Genomic DNA, 22,940 nt, shown 5'->3' with positions numbered 1-22,940 from the left:
TAAGTAAATTTTACAAGCCAAATATGGTGAGTCCGCCCTCTTCTGAGATAAAAGCATCAGCCTCTATACCACTGAGAATGTGGCCTAATGGCACAACAAATAACACATGAGGTTGAGAGAAGGGATGGGAGGGTGGTGTCAGCGGATCTGTGGGTGGGTGACGTCAATATTGTCCCTGGCATTTACACAGCAGGGGGTGGAAAATGGGCACTGCTCTGTTCCACCTCGACATCTTGTAGTGGAAGACAGAGAGACAGGCTGAAACTTTCTCCTTTTTTTTTTTTTTTTTTTTCTACGTTTGTCCTCTTCTTTATCCAGTGAAATTACCCTGACCTTTGCATATGTCAATTGAAATTGTTCTCTCCTTCTCATCTTTCATTCTGCTCACTCCTGTACCTACTCCCTGCCTATTGAAAGTGCCCCCCCTCCTTCCCCAAGGCTACAGGAAAGACCACTTTCTCCAACAGAGTCTGATCCTGCCATTCTTTATGTTCAACACATGGGCTTGAAATCACTGGAGCTACAAACCAAAGCTCTGTATTCAGCAGTCAGCCTTCATGACCCAGAGTTCAGGCTTTCAGCTGTGGAGACCATCAGCTGTAAAAGGAAATCGACTCTGGTTATTTACTTCAACCAAGGATGTTCAGTTTATTACACATGATGGAAAAAGCCACCTGTGAGCACTTTTAAAACCCACTCATGCACACACATGCACTTGGTAGTTTAGTGTAAGACAGCAGAGGTGCTATCAGTTGTAGTTAAGGAGGAGGGGTCTTAGTTACCTCTAGGTTAATGATCCTCATTAATATGCGCTAATATACCCCAGGTCATGCAGTAATTAAAAATCTCATTCGACACTCTCAGCTTAAACTGACTGACTTGGCTTCGTCCTACAAAGATTAGCATTTATTATTTGTCTCCGAGGTCTGTACTTCATAGCAAAGGGGGTAGAACTAAAAGCCCACTGTTGAATATTTGACTGGGCTCTCTGTCTCCCCGTGTGCCAAGTAAAATCTTTTGCATCTGCTTGGCTGGGCACAACTGTTTATGAGCTGAATGGCTTTTGCAGGTTGTGCCTTGGAGAGTTGCATCACGTTTGCAAGAGAGTGTTTGTGCAAAGTGGGCGCACAAACAAGCACTCCGAAATACACACTCAGGCGTACACCTAGATGCACAACTGCAGGTGAAGTCCTCCAGCATGGGGACCTCCTTATTCCTCTGAGTCAGCTGATGTCAGCTGATGCAAGCTGTTATGCTAATCGTAAGGATGTATGATGATTGCATGTGCTAGCAAAAAAAAAAAAAAAAAAAAGGAAGGAGTAAATGGAAAGATAAATAAGACATAGATGGACCAATTCAGGACTACTTAACTCTGTTCCTATCTCACAGACACACACACATCCACTCAGCCCCCCATGACCAAAGCAGCAGCTACTTCAAAGAGCAAACTCATGCATGAAAATTTGCAACCACTTCTCTCCACTTTCCTCCCTGCACATTAAAAAATGCAAACACCTTGAGGGGGAAGGAGGCGATGAGATATCTGAAGAGATTTATGATACATCCATTAAAAGTGCGGCGCAAGTTTCCATTGCACCTTTTATTCTGTTTGAGCCCACAATCTGCAAGTAATTAACATTTGATTTACTGAGGCAGCAGCTAATAATGCAATCAGTGATTGGGACGGCCTTGTAAGCACGTTCTGCCGGTGATGAGGAGCTCAGAAGGTGCGGTTCAGCAGGAGGATTTGCAGAAGATGCAAAAACTATAATTTTTCTAATATCCAAAATGTCAATTCCATTAACTTAGCCCACAATTAAAGTCAAACTGAGAAAGTAAATTGAGCATCTAATAGGATAAAAATTATAATGACTTATTTGTACAAAGGGCAGTGAAAGTTTTTCAGGAACTGCTTTGAGTTGTATTAAAAGTAGCACAAAAGAAACACTGGTTGAAGAATACGAGCTGCAGAATTTGAATACTTCAACAAAAGGCAGCAATCACTGAAATGTTCATTTTTAGTCCACGTTCTGCTCCATCTCTCGTCTTGTAAAAGACTCACATGTTTTGTTCATTTATTCTCGGGTGCATCTCTCCTTTCCTTCCTGAGATAACATTTTTGTCCCTAAACAAACTCGCTGCAGCTGTAGTTTGCAGTGCCCTCACATTTAATTAACTTTTCTTCCCTTTGCCACAACCAGTGTTGTTTAAAGGCGAGAATCACCCCGGTAACAATGGCTCTTGCTGCCTGACAGAACTCTCATAAAATTCAGTGGAATCAACCAGAGTTATTGTCACCTTGTTTTGTTTGTATTATTTGTGCGAGCCCTTTCCAAATTCATGTGCATAAAAGCAAGAGGCACACAAGGTGTACCTCAGATGACAGCCAAACTGTGCCTTCACACTGCTGTGTCTCTTTGATAAATAACACACACATCTCACAGGCGCAGAGTGTGTCTGAACTGAGGCGCAGAAGGCTCAGTAAATTTGGCCCAGAGTGTGGAGACTGCAGCCTGTTCACCTTGAGAGAGGGAGGGAGGCTCAACAGTGAGCTAGTTTTAGGGAGTATAATGTGGCTTATTGTCTTTTTCAGCTCTCCATCCTTTTTTTCTGCTGTTACTATAAATAGCGTCTGCAGAACATCAAAGAGAGGAGAGTTTTCTCTCTCAGCAACAGGCCACAGTACAGTCATTATCCGCTGGCTCTGAATGCATCACCCCTCTCTCGGCTCATCCCACTGTGATGGACTCTCCCTGCTTGTGTGCATGCATGTGTCTGCTAATCGTCAAAGGAGACGGTGCTGACTCAGCCTCACAAGCTCAGACACACATATGCAAGCACGTGCTCCACATAATGCAACATCAAACACACTCACAGAAAAAGACTGCAGAAATTGAGTTTATTCATGAGTTAAAACACAACACGCTATCTCTGACTGTACAAGGTCGCAAACTGCCAGATCTGTGCGCCAAGCAAATCTGGATCGCTTACCATCTCCTTCCCCTCCCAGGGCTCTTCCTCCATTCATTCATTTATTTATTTATTTGTTGCTTTCTTTCACTTCTTTTTTTTTTCGCTTGTATTTTTTTCTGTTTCTTTTTGTGATCTTTACAGAATAAGATTGTCATAGCAACCACCAGGAAGTGCCTGTTGTTTCAACGAAGCCCTGCTATGTTGAATAGGTAGTTTATAACCTGCACATATGTGAATACGCATGCACCACCACTGTGTGAGTGGTTTATTTCTGTGTTTTTTTATGTTCCTGTGTTTGTGTGCTTGTGTGTGTAAGAGTCTTTTTGTGAGTTATTCAGAACCCATTTGTTTCTCAATGACTGTCATCAGTTCAGATGCAGGATGATTGTGGGTAATGTAGTTTTTTGCATGAGCCCTTTCTTCCAAAAATGTCATGAAATGGGATGTATCTTGAAATAGCAAATGTAACTTGTCTCCGATGCCAGAGCAAAAAACAACCTTGTTTTTTCTTTTGTCCATGTGCCATGTAATGTGGCTGTACGAAGCAGAAAGCAGATCCATCAAGGTGGAAATTAAGGGTGTCATAATTAGATTTAAGCCTTGATGCTTCATATTGAGATGCCAGCTAATTAATCTTTTGTAAACATAATTTGCAGCTTGGATCAGGGCTTCTTATTTTTTAATATAACTCTGTTAAAAAAAAAGAAAATGGACCAAATTCTCTCTGAGTACTCAGTCTAATTCATATCTGCAGCTCGTAATCTGCCGTTCAGATTTCAGTCTCATGTCTCTAAACTTTCTCCAAATGATGCAGCACTGTGGCAGATTGGAAGAAAAGCTCTCCCAGCATTTCAACCCTGCTGATTTTTTTTTGCACCATGCCATCTAAAAGCTTTCTCCAGTTGAGATAACAAACACTGATATTGCTCCTCCAGATACGATATAAATCTATGAAGGTCCTTCCAAAGCCGCAAGCAGGTTTCTGTTGTTTTGTTAGTGTTTTCACAAAGTGCCAAGACCAAGTGCCAGCACCACTCACGAAAAGTGTCCATATTTCACACTCAACCTTTGCTCAAGTGAGAAAATATGGAAGCAGCTTAGCTTGTAGCATAACGTCTTCTCCCAACTGCATGAGATATTTGAATTTATTGGAGAAAACATCTTTTTCCTGGCCCTTAAATTTATTCCTTTAATTCATTGTTCCGCAGTGCACAGTTGTTGTCACTGTATTTTATAATTTGAATAACAAATTTGGAAATAATTAGGTGGCTTTTTTTAGGGCCTAAGTATCTTTTCTGTGGCGAGAAATGACTTCATTTATTCCGGTTCCTGGTACTCCATTATTATGGTTCATACCACTTAAATGTTTTTATTTCAGTGCAGATTTTTATGTTATTGTTTGCTCTGCCCTCAAGATTAAAATGACATTTTTCTCCTGCTGTCAAATTGATTCACAAATAGACATAAAGCATTTTATTGAACGGAGAGGCAGCAAAAAGGCATTGTCACAGATTTTGTACACTACTAACACACACACACACACACACACACACACACACACACACACACACACACACACATGTAAACAGATAATTCCTCCTCTGCAGATCTCCTCTTTTCAGCTGTTACAGGCCATGTTTAGAGGTAATGGAAGGCTGAGAGGATAGGTGTCCCTCTCTGCACCTGGGATTGAGGATCTGCACATGTCTGTGTGTTTTCACGTGCCGCTCGTACGTGTGTGTGTGAGTGTGTGCACATGTGCGTGTGTTTGCATTTATGTGGGAGGAGGAGGCTATTTATTTTGATTGTTTTCAATGAGGGTCCAATGTGTAGAATCCATAACAATACCATCAATCCACAGCAGCAGCAGCAGCAACATGGATGTAATTTATATGGTAATGCAGGCGCCATGGTTGCCCGAAGTTACACAGTGGACATCTCTGACAATGGACAGCATGAGTGTGCTGTAGCATCCTAATGCCATCTATACAGCCACAGACACACACTTGTACTTCCCAGCAACAGGGAGACATGTTTCAATTAGCAGATGTAGATAGGTGCTGTGCGGTGTTTGTGGGAGGGGTCAAAAGGTTGAGTGTAGCACTTCGTGTCAGCTTGTGTCTGTCCTCATCTCTTTTCCTGGCCGAATAATGAAAAATGAAAAAGAAACAGGCACTTGAGTGAGGAGAGGAGTAAGGAGCGACCTTCTGAACCAGATACTGGAATGAGTCAGAGAGGACCTGTTAGAGCACATGCTGCAGGTTTCTTTCAATGCAACACCACGTAGCATGCTAACTTACACTGGGACTGATTCAGTCTCCATTGTGATGCAAAACACAGCAACCCTCAGAGAAGTTCTGAACGTGCTCATTCAGATAAAACTCTGTCATTCAATTCATCATCACCATGCTTTTCTGTTCTGAAAGTCCTACGCAGAGGACGCAGTGTCGCTTCTCAATTATTCCTATATGATCAGCAGAATACAGAGGTCAGAGTGTATTGTTAAGATGCAAATAATCATCATAGGCGTTTGCTGCTGAATGGCCTCACAGTCAGTGATTGCTGTCGCCTGCAGTGTTGGGGTTTGATTGTGACTGAAAAGAAAGAGCAGAACACAGGTTTCCTGCCTTTATCTATCCATCCCTCTGTACTCGGTACATGTGTTTCTAAAAAGTCTTCTTGAGGATTCTCTGAAAGATGTCCTTCAAAGAAGTCTTTTGTGCACATCTTGTATAGCTCCATTGTCTTTAATTATCTCAGATATTTTACATGGAATATGATGGAATCTATTGAGAAAAATTTCATATTTAGTGTAAAATATTTTGACAAAAACGTCACAGTTCACCAGTTTGTTTTCCTCCACATGTAGCCAACCATTACCCTCTTCAGTCTTTCATAGTTCAGGGAATGATTTTTTATGGGTAACTTTACCTGTGCAGATGACTGCTTAATTTTCTAATTCAACTTTATTTTGCTTTTTTCTTCACTCATTAAAAAAGATTACCAAGGTTAAAAAATGTATCATCAGTCCTTCCTTGTCATTACAATATGTTGTGATTAAGAGCCTGTGAACAGTAGCTAGCTAGCAGAACAGTCTGTGAAGTTAATCAAGGTTTGATGATGGAAAGCCAAAAGTCAGCTTCAAATGCTGGATTCATTTTTAAAACATGTGTCTTAGACATGTGATACAGTTTAGCATTAGATATAATAAATGAAAAACTGTTTGAATCATCAGTAAATATACAAAGAATAAAAAAAAACAATTTGGTGGCTGGAAGTATTAAACGGAACTATTTTGTCGCATCCCAAAGGTTTTTATCTATTTATTAATTTTAGAAAAAAAGTAGGTATGATGTTATCATCATTGTGCTTGTTAAGCGCAAACAATTGGAGAATAGGTTTGACTTTATAATGGATAATTTGAAATAGTTATACCCAGCTAAGGTAAAGAAATAATTGAAAAAAAAATGGATATAATGGACAGATTTAAATGAAACATACTGGCTTTCTATGAGTTTTCAAGGAATTCTGTGACTTTGAAACACTTCTGCCTCTTGATGGTAGGATTTAATGTAAACTCAACCAACATTTGGCATAAATTCAAACAGATGTTGAGAAAAATATTGTTCTGCTCCAAGCATACAAAACTTTTAATGGCAAAAATCAACTTCCAGTGTTGAAAATAAAACCAATGCAGGACTAAGCAGTTTGAGGACATGCCTCATGTACAGAGACTTTAGACCTCAACGCAATGGTCAGTAGTTCTGGCCATGACCCTTTGGTACAAGTATTTCCCACTTGTAGTTTACCATGTTTCATGTTTTTCCTTAGCTGTTGGCAAAAAAAAACAAAAAAACGAATTAAACAAAAAAAAAAAAGTTAGCGAGAAAGCAAAAAAAAAATGCAGTTCCTCAAGTGTCCACTTGAGGCTGGCTCCAAAAGCCAAGGAACCCCCATTAGGTCCCTTGTTAGAATGCTACTCTTTTAACAACATCCAACATGGCGACAGCATGGCTCAAAAATAAAATTTAGGTATTTAATTTATATCAATTTATACCCATGTGTTTTGTTTTTTTATAATGCAGCCATTTTTTTTCAACACTAAGAGGTATCTGTAAAATTGTATAATTAAGGTTGAAGCTAAGTTGATCGACAGGTGGGGATGTTGCAGTTGTTTGACAGCGCCTCAGCTCCACTTATTTCTCTGATTACCAAACTTTAGGCTCAGTCAGCATTTTTAATATGGCTCTTGTAATCAGTAGGTGTCAAAAACAAACAAGAGATGTCACAAAGACTGCATCCATGTTTTATACAGTCTGTGGTTAAACCACATCCGGTCTCAAACAGGACGGTGTGTGTTGATGGAGGGATTCCTGAGTTGATGTATCTGGGCTGTGGCAGTACAAAAGTAAAACTGGTGCAGACTCCGCAGTTAACAGGATTTGCTACTTTTGAAACAATACAGGTATTTTCAGCAAAAATCTCAAAGCACTTCACAAAAGAAGTCTGAGTCATTCCTGGGAGAAATATAGAACCTGAAAGTGAACAATGCTGTGATGTAGAACAAAACACTGTGACGCGCAGAGTGAGGAAAGCATCTTTCTCCCAGCCGGAAGGCGTCTTCAACCTCTGCTGCAGGCTGTTTGTGTGCTACGTGTGGAGAATCTGCCTGTTTGGGAAGTGAGCTCCACAGTTTTGGAGTGATGGAGTGAAGCAGGCGGGATGAAAGAGAGGAAATAGAGTGTGAGCGAAGGAGAGAGCTACAGGCCGGAGAAGAACCCAGACACTCTGTTACACATCAAAGAAAGAGCCAGTGATACAATCGTTTCTTTAGGCTGTGAAAGCCCAACTTTATTAATTAAAACACATCCGTGGAATCATCCTCTCATCTCTGCCGTCTTTCTTTGCTCATTTTATCACTCATCTGCCGTGGTTCTGATTGCAAGAGGAAAGAAACGAAGAGGAGGCTGTGGGATAACACATCCTAGGTATCAAGCGGTGGGATCCAAAACATTCTTGGATTGGCTGTGACATCCATTTGTTGCTCGCACATGCTGACAACAACAGGTGTGCGTCTTGCCGCAGTCGAGCTGAATTTGAGAAATTAAAAAGGAATGAATGAGAGGAAAGAGGAGGCAACGATTTGAGGAAAAAAAAGCGAGGGAAGGGGGAACAGGAAGAGAGATTAGATGGAGGAGACAGACTGCACTGTATAGATAAATGGAGAAAAGGGCCCATTGTGTCAGCAGCTGTCATCACTAAATAGCCCTCAGATCACTGTCAAACACTATCACACACACGTACACATACTGTATATGTGCATACTTCCACATGCACACACACTGACTGACAGCTCCCCCTCAGTCCAACATCTGTGCCGACAGCAGCCGTGGTAATGAGTCTCTGCATGTGCCAGCATGGGTGTGTCGTTTCTTTTTCCTCCCTCTTCTCCCACGTCCCGCTCGTTTCACGTCTCTCTTATCTTGTTGTTTCCCCCCTCTTTTCTCCTCGTTCTTTTCCGTCATCTTAATAGAAGAGCGTGCTGATTGACTCAGCATCATGAGCAACACGAGTGCCGGCTCAATCAGAATGACACCAAGGATAAAGATGCGTGGAAGATCTGTGTTTTTTTGTTTTGGAGCTGCCATCCAGGTGTGCTGTATTTCACGTCGAGGTGTAGAGAAAAAAAAAGAAAAAGAGGGGATGAAAGAAGGGAGAGATGAAGCAATGATGAATGGCTCTCGTTAGAGGGGTAATTTGTCTCTCCTTGTCTGACTGGGCTCCAGCTGTCGCTCCATCCCTCGCTCCACTCCACTCTCCTCGGCCTACCACTCCTCACCTCAACCAGATGGGTGGACGGATGGACGGAGCGAGGCGGCGGGAGGAGAGACGGAGAAAGAGGGAGACAGAAATAGAGACAAGGACGAGTGGAAGAGAAGTTGCTGTGCAGTCAACAAGCGGAGTTATTTTTGACGTATAATGCCATCGCATGGTAAAGAATGGCTGCACTGGGAGGCAATGGATTGTACAACATCTCTTATTGAGGCTGTTCAGCGTGGATCATACGGCAACACAGCAACAGGCATGTGTGCGACTCACACAAGCAAGTACAAAAAAGACACACAGATGATCATGGCGTTTCTTTTTTACTTTGTTAGAAATCACCAAGGGACGCCACTAATGCCTTCAATTCAGTGCCTCAGTGTTAAAACGACGACTTTTTCCTCATGATACTCTTATTTTTCACACTAATCAACACTTTTGCGAGAGAAGCACAGATTCAAAGAGTGAGAGACGAGCTCAGAGAGGACTGAGAGATGTATACAGATGGCCGGGGAGGCGGCTGAAGGATGGCGATGCACAAAAAATCGTCAAGAGAACCTCGTGAGCTCTCTGCTAAGTCTTTGTTCTAATAACACAAAGCAATTTCCACTGACCTTTCTCGAAATGTAGCGGGCAGAAATGACTGAGTTAAGGATGCCCCACAGCATAATTGCTAAGGAGATTAAAGTTCCCTTAATTGCTTTTGGCCAACTAGTACAATTTTTCCTTTTTTGTAATTAAAGTGATTTAAAATATTAATAACCACACCCGCATGCACATAACCTTCTGTGCAGGAGCTCACACACAAAAATTGTGTAATAAAAGCATGCAACAGCCATAAAACCATCCTTAAGTTGTGCAGCTGCACACACACACACGCACACACACACACACTCATTTGCGTACATATTTCCTCCCCTGTTGTCACCAGTAGCCTCATTATAGGTCCAGTGAAATATGCAAATAGCTCGATCTCGCCCGCCATCAATCGGAGTGAGTGATCAATTCATTTAGATCAATCGCGCCTTTCTTTCCTTTTTTTCTTTTTTTCCTGAGTGTCCGTGGCCTATTCCCTCTCTACCTCTTCATTTATTTTTCCAGACCTCTATCTTCCATCGCTCCGTCCCCTCTCATTGCCTCCTCCCCTCCTAATTACCCTCCTCTACAGCTTTTTTTTTTATTATTTGGCAATAAGTTTTGTCAGCTCATAGCTCCTCATCTGTCCTGTTTTCCCCCTTCCTGTCCTTCCTCCATTCATTTCTCTGCCTTTCGTTTTCTATTCCCCTGCTCACCCCCTGTGACCTCGCCTCCCCCGGTCCATCCGTCTCTTGCTGTCCCTCCCTGTCTCCCTCCTTTTCCCCCTCTGTCGGCCACAGTGTTTGCTTTGCCATTGTTTATCCATTTTTCTCTGTTTGCACTGATGAGATTGACCGGACACAAACACGCACACACACACACACACACACACACACACACACACACACATGCACATACACACACATACCTAAACAGAAGACAAGGCTGGCATCTCTCGGGGGTGTAGTTAACGTGGGGCTGTAGATCGATTCCAGCTCTGGTTTCCATGACGCAAAGCTCCAAGCTGGAGCAGTTTGGACAGCAGGACGGAGGCATCACTCTGCCTCCTTTTCTATCAAATATATCTCTATAATGCCACAGCAGCACTTAGACTCAAAAGTGTATCTCCTGTGATTAATGGGTTCCACTCTGAAGCAGCATATAGATAGCTAAGTTCGCCAACAACTATCTCTGAGCACTTTGATTCCTAAAAGATCTCTACATTTATCCTCCCCCACCTTCCTCGCCCGGGTCTTGTTTCCCTGATGCAAGCAATATTGCACCTTGAGCGGAAAAAAAGCAGCCCATCTATCATGGCCTTTACACATTTTGATTTCTATCAATACTCTGTGATGGGAAGGTGAAGGCTGTCAAATTACAATCACAGCACATCTGTGTTCTGAAGAACTTCCAGCGAGAAAGGAGAAAGAAATGGAGAGAAAGTATGAGGATGAATGTTAAGCCATCTTGTCTTTTCTCCTCAAGGTCTCAAAACTCTTTTTCTTCCCCTTTGTTGTACTCCGTTTCATTCTCTCTTTTCTTTGTTACATAAAAAGAAAAAGATGAAAGAAACAGTGACTAACTGAAAGCCTGTGCATTGTTACGTCTCAAACTTTCCTTCTGAAGTTTATAGTGTCGAATGAAAGAAAGAAATGGTGAAGTTTGTTAAACTCAAGCAGCTTTTCTTATACACTCTCTTACATTTTAATTCTAAATGTGAAGGACACAGCATCATTTTTTTTTTTAAATCAAACAATTATTTGTTAAACTGTGAAACAAAAACTGTTGGTGCCTTGGGCTATCATTTAAAATGTAGAATCCAGAGGAAATAAGTGATAATCAGCGTGTCAAAATGTCTTTTCGCTTGACTTTCTAATTAGTAGATGTAATAACCTGAGTCCTTCGGTGGATTAGCTGGACTCAGTGGCCTCATTCTTACCGTATTGTTGATTGATTGAGCTGCAAATATGGCAGACATAATTATTCTATATTTTGAGCCGTCTCTAAATAGAATTTATTAGATTTGTCTTTGTCCTTGATTCCAACCCTTAGGAGAGCCGAGTGAATTCTCTCCATCCCTCTTTCCTCTCCCTCTGGTGGATGGGACAGCCTGATTGTGTCCACGCGTCCCATGGCTCACACTATTTAAAGACTTGGCTGTTAACTTTCTTTTGTCTTATCCATGTAGAGGACAATCGTACGGTGGGAACAATGGTGCAATGTAGGTCCTCCTCAATAAATTCAAATCCTGTCATTTCATTCAGTGAGATAATGTCAAATTTGAAGCCAAAAATACAAAGTTGTCCTCCAAAACTACAATTCTTGAATTAAAAAATAATTCTAGAATTGTAGTTTGGAGTTTTACCTGCTCTGGCTGTAATGTCTACCTGTGATGAATTCATATGCTGGACACAATAACTACGTGTCCTTACTTGACACTAAGGGAGCTTTCACATCAACGTTGTTTAGTCTGGATTTTTGGACTTTCCTTGTGGGGTCTGAACCAAAATGAGAGGTGTGAAACCTCCCCTGGATCCTGGTCCAGACCAAACAGCCGGGCCTTGGTCTGACCAAAAGAAGTGGCCCTGGAGCGCAGATGGCCTGGTGGTTTAGGTCGCGCTCCATGAGGTTCGCCCTCAGGCAGGTGGCCCAGGTTCGATTCCAGCCTGTGGCATGTTTTCTGCATTTCACACCCCACTCTTTCTACTGTCCTCTCTACTATCAGGTTAAAGGCATAAAAGCCCAAAAAAATAACTTAAAAAAAGGATGGTTGGTTTCGGTCTAGACCAATTGGGACCACAGTCTGGTTCATGCGTGTGAAAGGTTCAGACCAATGACAGGAAATTAAGACATGACTACCCAAAAAAGAAAAACCATCGCCAAAACAAAATGAGCTGTGGGAGAACACAGAGAGAGAGGAAACAAAATATCTTATAAATATTTGGTCAGACAATTTTATAAGGGGCCAACTTGAAAAGGTACACAAAAATACTAAAACTTTCCGATTGCTCTCGTAGAGAATAAAAGAGAAAAGGGACAAGAGGACAGGAGAATTTGGCCACCCGCCGGCCAAGTGATCAATCAATGTAAACTAGACACACGCCAAGCTCGTAGTTGATGACGAGACCGTGTAGGTTTGTTACTCAACGTCCGTTTGTCTGTTTGCAATAATGGAAATGTAAACCAAATGTATGTATATAACCAAATGTATATAATGTAACAAAAACAGACCATGATCCAGACATTCAGATGTAAAAACATATTAAGATATAGAATAAACTGGAGTATAATCTGGTGGATGTTACTTGAATCATAGTAGTGAAGGTCTGCAAAGAAAAGATGCCTTCGTTTAGTTTGGTTGATCGCAGTTGGAAAGATTGCAGATACTATCACTGTACTGAAAATCATTTTTGACAATGATTGGATGGTAAACTGGCGAACCTTTCTTGAATCATTAATCTTTAAAATAACTGACATAGACAAAATAAAAAAAGCTTTAAAGAAGAGCCTTTTTTGCACAGTTAAAAGAGCAAAAAGACAACAAGCCAATTTAACAAAACCCTACCTTTGTGGTAGACCACACACAGCTTTCATTTCTTGAGTGATGAGTTTATCTATTATATTTATAAAATTGACCAAACTGGAATCAGCTTGAAGTACTGTGGGTATTAATAAAAATATTCAGTGAAAACCAGCAGTCAGATCCCAAAATGAAATGCTCCATTTCTCACTTCTCCCGCCAGTAAAGCTCCCTGAACTATGCTAGCCTTTAAGGACAAAATGCTGTTGTGATGCATGCTGATGATGATCCTACGTACTCTCAGGTTTTTACTATTGAATTAGTAAATCAATATAAACACTTTCACACAAACAGCCACACTCTTCTTCTTTGATTGCCTCTCCATTTTCACAACCTGCAAACATAAATGACTCATGCTTTTTTCTTCTCTCTGTGGTACTGAAAAACTACGACACAAAATTAATAGAGCCTGGTGATTCTGTGCTAATTTTAACACAGCTCTGAACGTTTTATTTGTTTCTACTTGATGCCACTAAATACAACACACTGCACTATTCACGTCCTGGTGGCCTAGTGTGGGCATCTGACTTGTGCATGATAATGTATGTGTTCACAAAGTCACACAAATGAATATCGTCTTTTACCTTCTCTTCTTTGTCTTTTAAGGGTGCGGTCACACTGGCATTTGTACCGTGTCCAAGCACGAAAGTCCAGTTAGTTTGGCCAGTGTGACTGCTTTGTACCGTGCTCAGGTACGGTACACTTCCTTGGCTTTGCCACACTTTGGAGAGGTGTGCTTTAGCACGGTACACTTTATTATGTACATTGTTGCGACCCCTTCTCATGACAATCATTTAAACACAGGTGGAGGTGTTAGAGGGCTGTGTCAGACCAAAACAACATTACAGAAGCCAAAGCTTAACAAAAGTCGCCACGTTCTCTGCGTCCTCCATCGCTCTAACTCTGATGAGATGCTTCTTGTAAACAGACAGCGTAACGATGAGGTAGGCGAGCCATGCGTGTGCCATATCGAGAGGTGATGATGTCTGTAAAAGAGCCAACCGCGGTTAAGTGTGGTTAATTTTGTAGTAGTGTGACTGCAGATCGTACTAGCCAGTAGGGGAATTGGGCTGCAGGGCGCCAATCATGCTTGAGTATGGCAAGGTACAGATGGTCAGTGTGGTCTTGCCCTAAGAGTACCATGTATGCAACACAACAGAGAAAACACATTTTAATCTAAGGTGTTCTCTCCAATGACTGTGAAACAAGGAGTTTTTGAAAAGTAACAATTTGCAAACAATCTTAGCAAAAGAGTTGAAATATGACCAATGAAAAAATGTTCTTGTACGTTACAGTGTAAGCAGGAGTTTGAACATCTGTTTCGTGGAACGGATTGATAAGGCATCTTTCTACAAAATTTTGGTTCCAACAAAACAAAACAAAACAAAACCTGTTTTAACACAGGACACAGTGCAGTCAGTGTGTTCTTAAATAAGTCCCGCCTGTGTCAGGGCACATACTCAGTCTTGACTAAAGACCTTTGGTTGACACTTTGGGTGGCAATCGACTCTCTAGGGATGGCGTGTGCCACTCCTGTCCACCCTTCTTGACTTGGCCCCGGATCTGACTCTTTTTGTGAAACTCTCTGTTTATCTTTAATCTATCTCTCCATTCTTAGAAAGCTTCTGTGTTTGTATCCAAGCTGCTTTGAATGTACCAGAGGCCTGTTCCAAGAAACCATATAAATCAACTTGTTTCAGAAAAAACCTTGTCACATTAAACTTAACACTTCCTTGTTCAAATTCCTCCATGTGGATAATGACAGTTTATTTTATTACAGAGCCCCGCCTGAGATTTCTACTCCACATTTCTATTTTTACTCAGAGCACTACTGATGAGCATGGAGAAAAAAATTAGCAGCCTTTTTTTCCCTTAAACACACTGTCCCAGTTACTGCAGATCGTGCTGTCAACAGTTTTCACAGGACTATTTTAGATTTCTGAGGTATTAAACTGTTCACATTTTTATTGTTCCCAGTTGTGCTGAGATCGAGGCAGAAATCTCAGAGACAATTATCTTTCAAGCTGGCATGGTTTTGAAGAGATTTGACTGAATCAACAGTGGAAGTGAGAGGCTTCAGTGCTGAACTGTGATAGTAAACCTGCTGGAACAGGCCCCTGTGTCACTGTCAGTCATTGCCATCTGTTTTGTCTAACGCCCCTCGCTTCCCCCCTCTTTCTCTCCCTCCATCCTCCAGGTCGCCCACTCCCTCCAACCTCCTCCTCCTCACTGCTCCCTCCGTCCCTTCCGTCCTCCTCGTCCGCCCCCCACCACCCCTCCCCCGGCCCTTCTCCTCCGATCAGGGAATGCCAGGTGCCCCTGCTGGAGAAAAACTCCACCCACTCTCACCTGGAGCCCCACCCAGAAGATTCATACATGCTTCGTGCTCAGCCCTCCTCCACGGGTAAGAGAGCTCTCCATTCATCCATCTTTTCATTCCTCACCTTCACTCATTTTGTTCATACATCCATCTGTCATCCATCACCTCTGTGTCTCTGGGTTATGACATCACGTTTCTGATCTGATTTGGTTGCTGCTCAGTGAAATGCCAAACCGTACTCTGTTCAATCTCACATCCGGTTCTTTAAGACTCTCCTGTTCGGCCTCTCTGCATTCCTCCACAATCAGGCTTTCATTTTCTAGGATGTAAACAACTATTGTTTACATTATGAGGAATCATAAACTAATATAAAAGACTTCATGATGATTGCTGCTGTGGTCAATTATCGTCATGACTTTCATCATGGGTTAAATGTAGTCTTTTACAAACCCGTTTAAAATACTCACATAATTTTTCAATTAAGGACAAGCGACTTGTAACCTGTAGTCTTGATTAACTAAAGCTGTATTTCTTTTACGACTATAATTAAGGCCTGGATAACAAAAGCTGTGGAAGGGCTCCGAATGAACCAAAGAACTCTTGTTTATTTTGTTTTTCTTTGCAAATAAACAGCATATTCAAAGGCTTCAACAAAAACTCCTATGTTCCTGCAAATTCTGTATGTGTCATGTCCACACCTAAAAGAGAGTCCGTATTGTCATTGTGTAACAGATATACTGTTACACAATGTATACTCCACTATACTGATATGATTTTCCTGAACAAGGACATTTGACTTTTTACACTATTTCCTTTGCGCCACTCTTCACGTTTTTTTGTTTTATTTTATTTTATTTTATTTTATTTTATTTTTTTTATCACATACAGATAGAAATGACGCAAGAATCTAAAAGCTGATTCAAAAACTTACCTTCTGGCTCAGTTTGTCCCACTATATCTCTAATCTTAGTTTGAATTTCTTTTTTATAACACTTGGCCTTATAAACTAACAGTGCATACACACAAATATGTGCTTAAACTGTGCAAAAACACACATTTGGGATTCATTAATATATTCTAACTTGAATTTGTTCTTACACTGTGAACCAAAAAATGTCTTTCTCTAACAATGCATACCCACGGATGATAAAAAATGACTTTTTCTGACAATATAAACACAAACTCTTTTCACTAAATACATGGCATATTGAAACTACTTACAGTAAAAGAAAAGTCTTGGATAGGACTTAAAAAAACAACTTGAAATTCACTATAAGTATGAATAACCATGAAATTGATGCATACTTGTAATTTTGAAACTTAAATTAAATTCTCAGTTAAAAAATACAATTATGACAATGTACATATTAAAATTTCACATTTTGGATGACACGCTTGAAAGAGTAACTCACTAATTTACGTAAGTTGGTCAGAACAAAATTGGCTGGTATGCATGTCATGAATTTGACTGGGATTTTGGGTAGAGTAAGAACATTTCTTTACATTTATTATTGAACAAGGTCCTTTGTGTGCTGGGGACCTCTTTCCTACTGTTAGAGCTTTTTAGAATTTACTTGCAGGTGTGTGCGGACTGACCTGATGATGGTGTTTTGACTAACACCTAAAAGCACGTCACAGACAGATTTCAAAGGTTGTATACGATCATGAGAGTTTTGGTGTGCTCTGGTGATCTGGATTCTTCGGTGCAGGTTGCTCTTGAAACTAATTTGATGCTGCCTTTTTGCCTCTTGGAGTAAAGAAATGCAGTATTATTCAAGGTCTTTAGATTTTGCAAATGGCATGAACAGCAATAGGTGCTCTCTCCAGTATCAAAAGAAAGAAAGAAAAGGGAAAGAATGCGCCTTTCTCTTGGATCGCTGAATATAAAAAGATTGGAGTTGTACAAAGGACAAAAATGTATCTTTGACACGTCCTCTTATTTGTACCACAATAGAGTGGACAAGTGGAAAAAAGAGGAAAGAAACTGCTGTGGGCCTTGAAATCCTCTGTGTTATAGTAATCTAGCTAACAAGCTAACCTCCGTTCCGACTGGAGGAGATGAATCCAGTCGTTCTTGCAGTTTGTAATCCTGCAACATTACCAGCAAAATCTTTAGTCTGTAACTTTTTGGCAGGTTGTCGTGAGATGGAAGAGGATGTCAGACATTAGTCTTTAGCTGCCGTTTGAAGTTCAAAGTCTTCCGGTGTAAGGAAGACTCAGTGGTAGCTTATATAGGAATTATTTTAATGGGGGTCTTGGAAGTCATTCTTGTGTGTCTGTATGATCCACAACTGCTGGTATGCTGTGAGTTTATGTAAAGAGTTAGATAATCATCCAGGAGCAGTTTGTCTGCATGCCTGCATTTAAAATTATATATTTTTTACCTCAACAAAGCACTCTGCTGTGCTTTGTAGGGAAATATAGCTTGTGTGGTTTGTGCGATGTGATTAGTAAAACAGCTGAGCTCCTGAAAAAACAGTGACACCGTCACTAAGCTCCGGTGAAATGTAGTTAAACTACCATCACTACACTGTGTGGCGTTGCTCCAGCCCAAGATTGTAGATTTTAACAGTTAAATATCAGCCAGTTCAATCAAAAGGGAGCATGTTTAAAAAGCAGCATAAATGAATGATGTATTATGTTGAAGACTTTGCCAATTATTGCCAAAGAACAATCAAGAAGGAACAGAAAAGAAATGTCTGTGTTCCCACCTCTGACTTCTTTTGTTGCTCACATAACAAAAAAAGCAAAAATTGGAGCTGACAATTGGTAATCTCTTAATGGATTACATTTAAATGAAACCTTTTCAACTTTGTCAACTTTTGCCAGAAAACAATGATGCAAGTGAGAGCAACCCCTGCACTTTGCTGAAAGCAGATTGGTCGACACTGAGTGTGTGTTTGTACTCATTTTCCATATGACATTAATAATCCGCTGGAAAGTGAAAGGTAAGGGGATGATGAATTTTAAGTGCCGGCAGGAGGATCAGTGTAGCAGAGACACACCAGTTAGTTTTCCCCGGCTCTCAGCGTTCTCTTTCATCATTGGACTCTCTCTTGCTGGCTGTTACAGGCGCTGCATGCTTATATCAGCACCTCACAACCATTTATCTCCCCCATATCTGCGGTGATGAGTTTGTTCATCAGCATTCACATTTATTCTCAACAATTAGCTACTTTGAGCCAACTCTGCCTGCCTCTCCGTCCCTCTCTGCCTCTCCTTCCCGCTCTTCCCTCTGTTCCTCTGTGCATCTGCACTTGTAATCAGCAGATATATTTAGCAGAGGCCTGATGGGAGGGAAGGGGGTGGGCAGAGAAGTCCTAATGTGATTTTTGGTGGAATACAATCTATTGTTAATGGCGTTAGGCTCTCCTTTGATCCAGTATAAATCTTCATTAGGGAAGGCCCGGGTCCCAGGTTCAAGAGCAACGTGATTAGGAGGCTTTTAAAATGACGTTACATCAGCCTTCTAATTGGTTTACTGTTTGCTGGGGCAACATCAATCATTAGCCCGGTAACCGCACAGCAAATAAATTCACTCTGCCACTGACACCCTAATGGCAGACACTGGCAAGAAGGAGAGTGAGGCTCGCAGGCGCACTCTCTTTTTCTCTCATTCTTGTTGCGTACACCCACACTTTCTGTTCTGGGGCTTCTTTCAGTCTCTGCTGAGCATGAACACACAGAGACAACGAGCAAAGAGACAAAGACTGAAGGGAGGGGAGAAAAAAAACGGTTGAGACGCAGGGAAAAAGAGGCACAAAGAGGCAAATGGGAGCAGAGATAGAGAAAACCAAACTTTGACTTTTGAAGTTGTTTAATGAGACGTCTTGCATTAAAAAAAAAGAAAAGAAATCAAAGAGCAAAGAGAAAACATTAAATCTGATGCACAGCAGTAAAAATAGATGGAGAAAAGCGACTTAAAGAGAAGCAGAGACCAAGAGACATTGAGAGTCAAAGAGACAAACACAAAAAAAGGGGGATGACTCATGATAGGCCGATTAGAGCTTAGAGGGTGAAAGAGAGATATTTGGATGAAGGGAGAACAACATTGAGATGAAATTGCAAATTGCTGCGTTACCCAGCCAGGACTGCTGAACTAATGGGTGCAGAGAGAGTCCTTGGCTTTGGGCGTCCATTAAAATCGACCTAAATGAGTTTAGAGTGTCAGCCTGGCACTGCGTAAACACACCCTGGCATGTATGAAGACACAGGAATGGCTGCTAGGAAGTAAAACACCTTTAACCCAGGACTGTTTATGCATGTGCTGTGTGTGTGTGTGTGTGTGTGTGCATGTGTGTGTGTGTGCTGTTTGTGTGGTCCTGTAGAGAGTGGACGCTGGGCAGGAAATGAGCCTTACCAAGCCAGGCAGAAACTGACCACAGCGAGATAATCCTCAGGAAGCTGCATGCTGCTTGTATATATGTGTGTGTGTGTGTGTGTTTGTTTGCATGCTTGAGAGTGTGTGTGCTTGTGCCTATAAAGTCGTCCACCATTACCTAAGCTAACAGGTGGACAGACATGACTTGTGTTCCTAGTGAAGCGTGACAGGTGAATGGGAACGGAACGCTGTTGCCGAGGATTGGCTGGGAATTGGGTCTGCGAATGTTTATATGGGAATACTGTCTGGCTCGGAGCACCTGTCTGGGAACGTTACCCCTCCTCCCCCCAACTCCCCGAAACACAGGGGGAGCTGAGACGGCCAAACGGAGCGTAGCGGATCACTCCTGGAAAGAGCTAGCGTTAGTGCTGTCTCTGGCCATTCATTATGCATGGGGAATGCTAAGCTATTTTTAGCCTGCGCCTCATCTGAAGTGGCTAGCTATCTGCTGCCGGGGAAGCCACCTCAAGTCACTGCCGAGGCGATAAATGTTTAATGGCTTTGTTGAAACAAATCTACGGAAACAATGGCACAACAAAGACGCGTCCCCTTCATCTGCTCTAATGTTATTCCTCCTAATGGTGCTTATGTAAGGCTGACATTTGAGTAACTCTGGGTTGTTTTGCATGCTTCCCTATGTGTGTGTGTGTGCATGTGAGTGTGTGACTTAAATGCACACATGCATTTCTGCTCATGGAGACTGTTTGTTTTTGGCTGAATTTGATGACTCTTCTCTAGCGGATTATTGCCTCCTAATTAGACAGAGATGACTAGCCAAGGCAGGGGCGGGATATGTGTGTTTTTGTGCCTGCATGTGTGTGTGTGTTGGCCTGCATGTGTTTAGATTTATAGCTTTAAGTTTGCCTCTCTTTTTGGTGCCTGCATGCATCTGTGTATAATAAAGCTTTTGTGCAAATTAAGCCCCTTTTGTCAGCCTGTGTGTGTTTGCATGTGTGTTTCACCTCAAGCTCTCCTTCCATTGTGCTCATGCAGCCTCCCGGCTCTGAGAAGAATGACAAATGAGGGGCATGTGACATTCTGAGACAGAGGACATAAGAAGAACGGGCTCATGGGAATATACCGCCTTAAACACAGGGAGCATAATAATTAGCAAGGATAGAAGGTGCAGGTAAAACAATGGAGGGTGGAGTGTTTTTTCTTTTCTTTTTTTTTTTAAAGATGAAGCAGTGGATTATGGGGCGTAAAAGAAAGAGATGGATAGACGCAGAGAGAGAAAGAAGGACAGAGGGAGAAGAGGGAGCGAAGGCTGGGAGCTGAGCCCTGCAATGATCCCTTTTTAACTGCTGAATGGGCATTTCTGTCCTGCAGCAACACACTCACACACACAAGCACACACACACTCACACACACACACACACAAAGATGCACATCCTGCCCTGCGACTTTTCTCCGTTAACCACAGAAAATGTCAATAAATAGTTTGCCAATCCAGAGCTGCAAAACAAACTGCCCTAGTGGGTTCCTGCTGCCAGTCAGCCACACACACATGCACACACACTGAGACACTGTGAGATGAATACAACACAGAGAGCCTCTGCCTCTTGCTGATGTATCTGTGTGTTGTGTGTGTTTCATGTGAGGCAGGTTAGCTTACAGGCTAATGCTCCTCTGTTGAACGAGGCTCCTTTGAATTGGCGAGCAGAATGAACTTCCAGGATTTAGCCCGAGCCAAACCCACCAGCTTCCCAGCTACAGCGTCCCCTCTCTCCAGACTCTGGGGGACTCTGGACGGAGTAAAGTGGGTCAGGCTGCCGCAGCAGTCAGGAGGGCTCTGTGGCAGCACGGAAAACAGAAAATCTTTTCATGATCGCTGTTTACTTCCACTGGTGGGAGGAAAGAAAAGAGGAAAAGATAGAAGAAGTGGAATAAAAGTGATCTGCTTGGCTGCTCCCTAATTGCTCTATTTGGTTGCAGCATGTTTTGTCTTTTATCAGACGGGGTTTCTGGTAAAACGGTTGTTCCTATTAGCCTACCTGCGGGTTGTTTTAGCAGCTGGACAATTCATCTGCTAAGTTCCCTTTCTCTTAATTTATTGAAGCCATTTACCTCCGGCCTCACTCCAAAGCGCTGGTCAGATTTGTGTTTCTGTGGCCAAAATAATTTGTTTAGAAGTTTTTTTTGCAGTGTATTAAAAAGGAACCTGCTCCTCGGCCTTGCTGCTTTGGCACTCCTCTCTATACTTGTGCTGTTTCTGGTGAGCTAGGAGATCTTGTACAGATTTGAGGCCTACATGAAAATAAATTTCTGACATGGCTTTTCTTTGCTGTAGCAGAAAAAGAAAGAAAGCAATTTGTCTGTGATCATAAATTTTTTGCAGCATGTTGGCAGAGACTTTCTTTTTTCTAATTCCACCAAAGGCTGTGTGACTTTCCGCTGAGTGAAAGTGATTTTTGTGTTCCTGTGTATGTGTAAGTTGTGCTAAAACAACAGAAAGCATTAGTAATGACTCATTTATACACTTTCTTCTGAAAGTATTGATTCAATGACGAATAAAAATACAATCTTCTTCTATCATGTAACCATTCAGTTCAGTTAACCTGAAAGCACATGACTGTTCAGCAAGGCTCAGGAGGCTATAAAGAGAGAATATGCGCTGAATAACTCGCTGTTATTCTCTCTACTTTACATTTTTTTGACATTATCCGCTGACATGTAATAGAATCCGCGGCTAGATGATAGATAATAGCATTTCCATCTCTTTTTCTTTGAAGGGGAATCTTCTTGAATCTTAATTACAAAAAGCATGTAGATGTGATGTGAGGGATCCTGTTGAACATTACGCTCTCTCTGGGACGCTTTGTGCTCACACACACTCGTACAGACACACATGGACAGACGTACTCTCACACTCGAGGCGCCTTGCACAGCGGCTCATGGAGAAGTAAAGCTACAAAATCATGTATTCCTTTTCCATGCTAGGTGTGCCATATATTATTCATTTGGACCTGAATGCAAAACTGTTCAATATTTATAGCAGGAAGGTGAACAAAGGGTATGAATGCATTTTCTTATACAAAGATTAAACATTTGAGACAGCAGGGCACTTGTGTGAGCCGACGACTGCCCGCTTTATTTTTGGACCTGGCTGCGTTCACACTCACATGCATGCTCACAGATTGTTTTTCTTCCACTCTCAGGCTCAGTGACGTGTATTGTATTGTTGCTATGCTAAGATAAGAGTATTTATGCAGAAAGGCTGTAGTAGGAGCTATATCTCATTTACATGTGCAGAGCAGAGAGTGGGAATTGGGTCAACTTTATTCACA

General features: G+C 41.7%; 1 protein-coding gene across 9 annotated transcripts in view; it reads left to right on the top strand.

Annotated features, from left to right (window-relative positions):
* Positions 1 to 22,940, top strand: part of tenm2a (teneurin transmembrane protein 2a) — a 272,913-nt gene that overhangs the window by 169,604 nt on the left and 80,369 nt on the right. For 7 of the 9 annotated variants that reach the window (XM_074674856.1, XM_074674857.1, XM_074674854.1 and 4 more), the window contains one exon: positions 15,150 to 15,356. The exons of the other annotated variants lie outside the window; for them this stretch is intronic. In XM_074674856.1, coding sequence (XP_074530957.1) covers positions 15,150 to 15,356 — 207 coding nt within the window. The remainder of the gene's footprint in view (positions 1 to 15,149; positions 15,357 to 22,940) is intronic. 9 annotated transcript variants of the gene reach the window in all.

Source organism: Halichoeres trimaculatus, unplaced genomic scaffold, assembly GCF_033239565.1.
Source record: "Halichoeres trimaculatus isolate MK-OKI-2021-1 unplaced genomic scaffold, fHalTri1.1 fHalTri1_scaffold_7, whole genome shotgun sequence".
NCBI classification, from domain to species: Eukaryota; Metazoa; Chordata; class Actinopteri; order Labriformes; family Labridae; genus Halichoeres; species Halichoeres trimaculatus.
The sequence above is the reverse complement of the archived record's forward strand: the minus strand, read 5'-3'. Positions and strand labels throughout refer to the sequence as shown.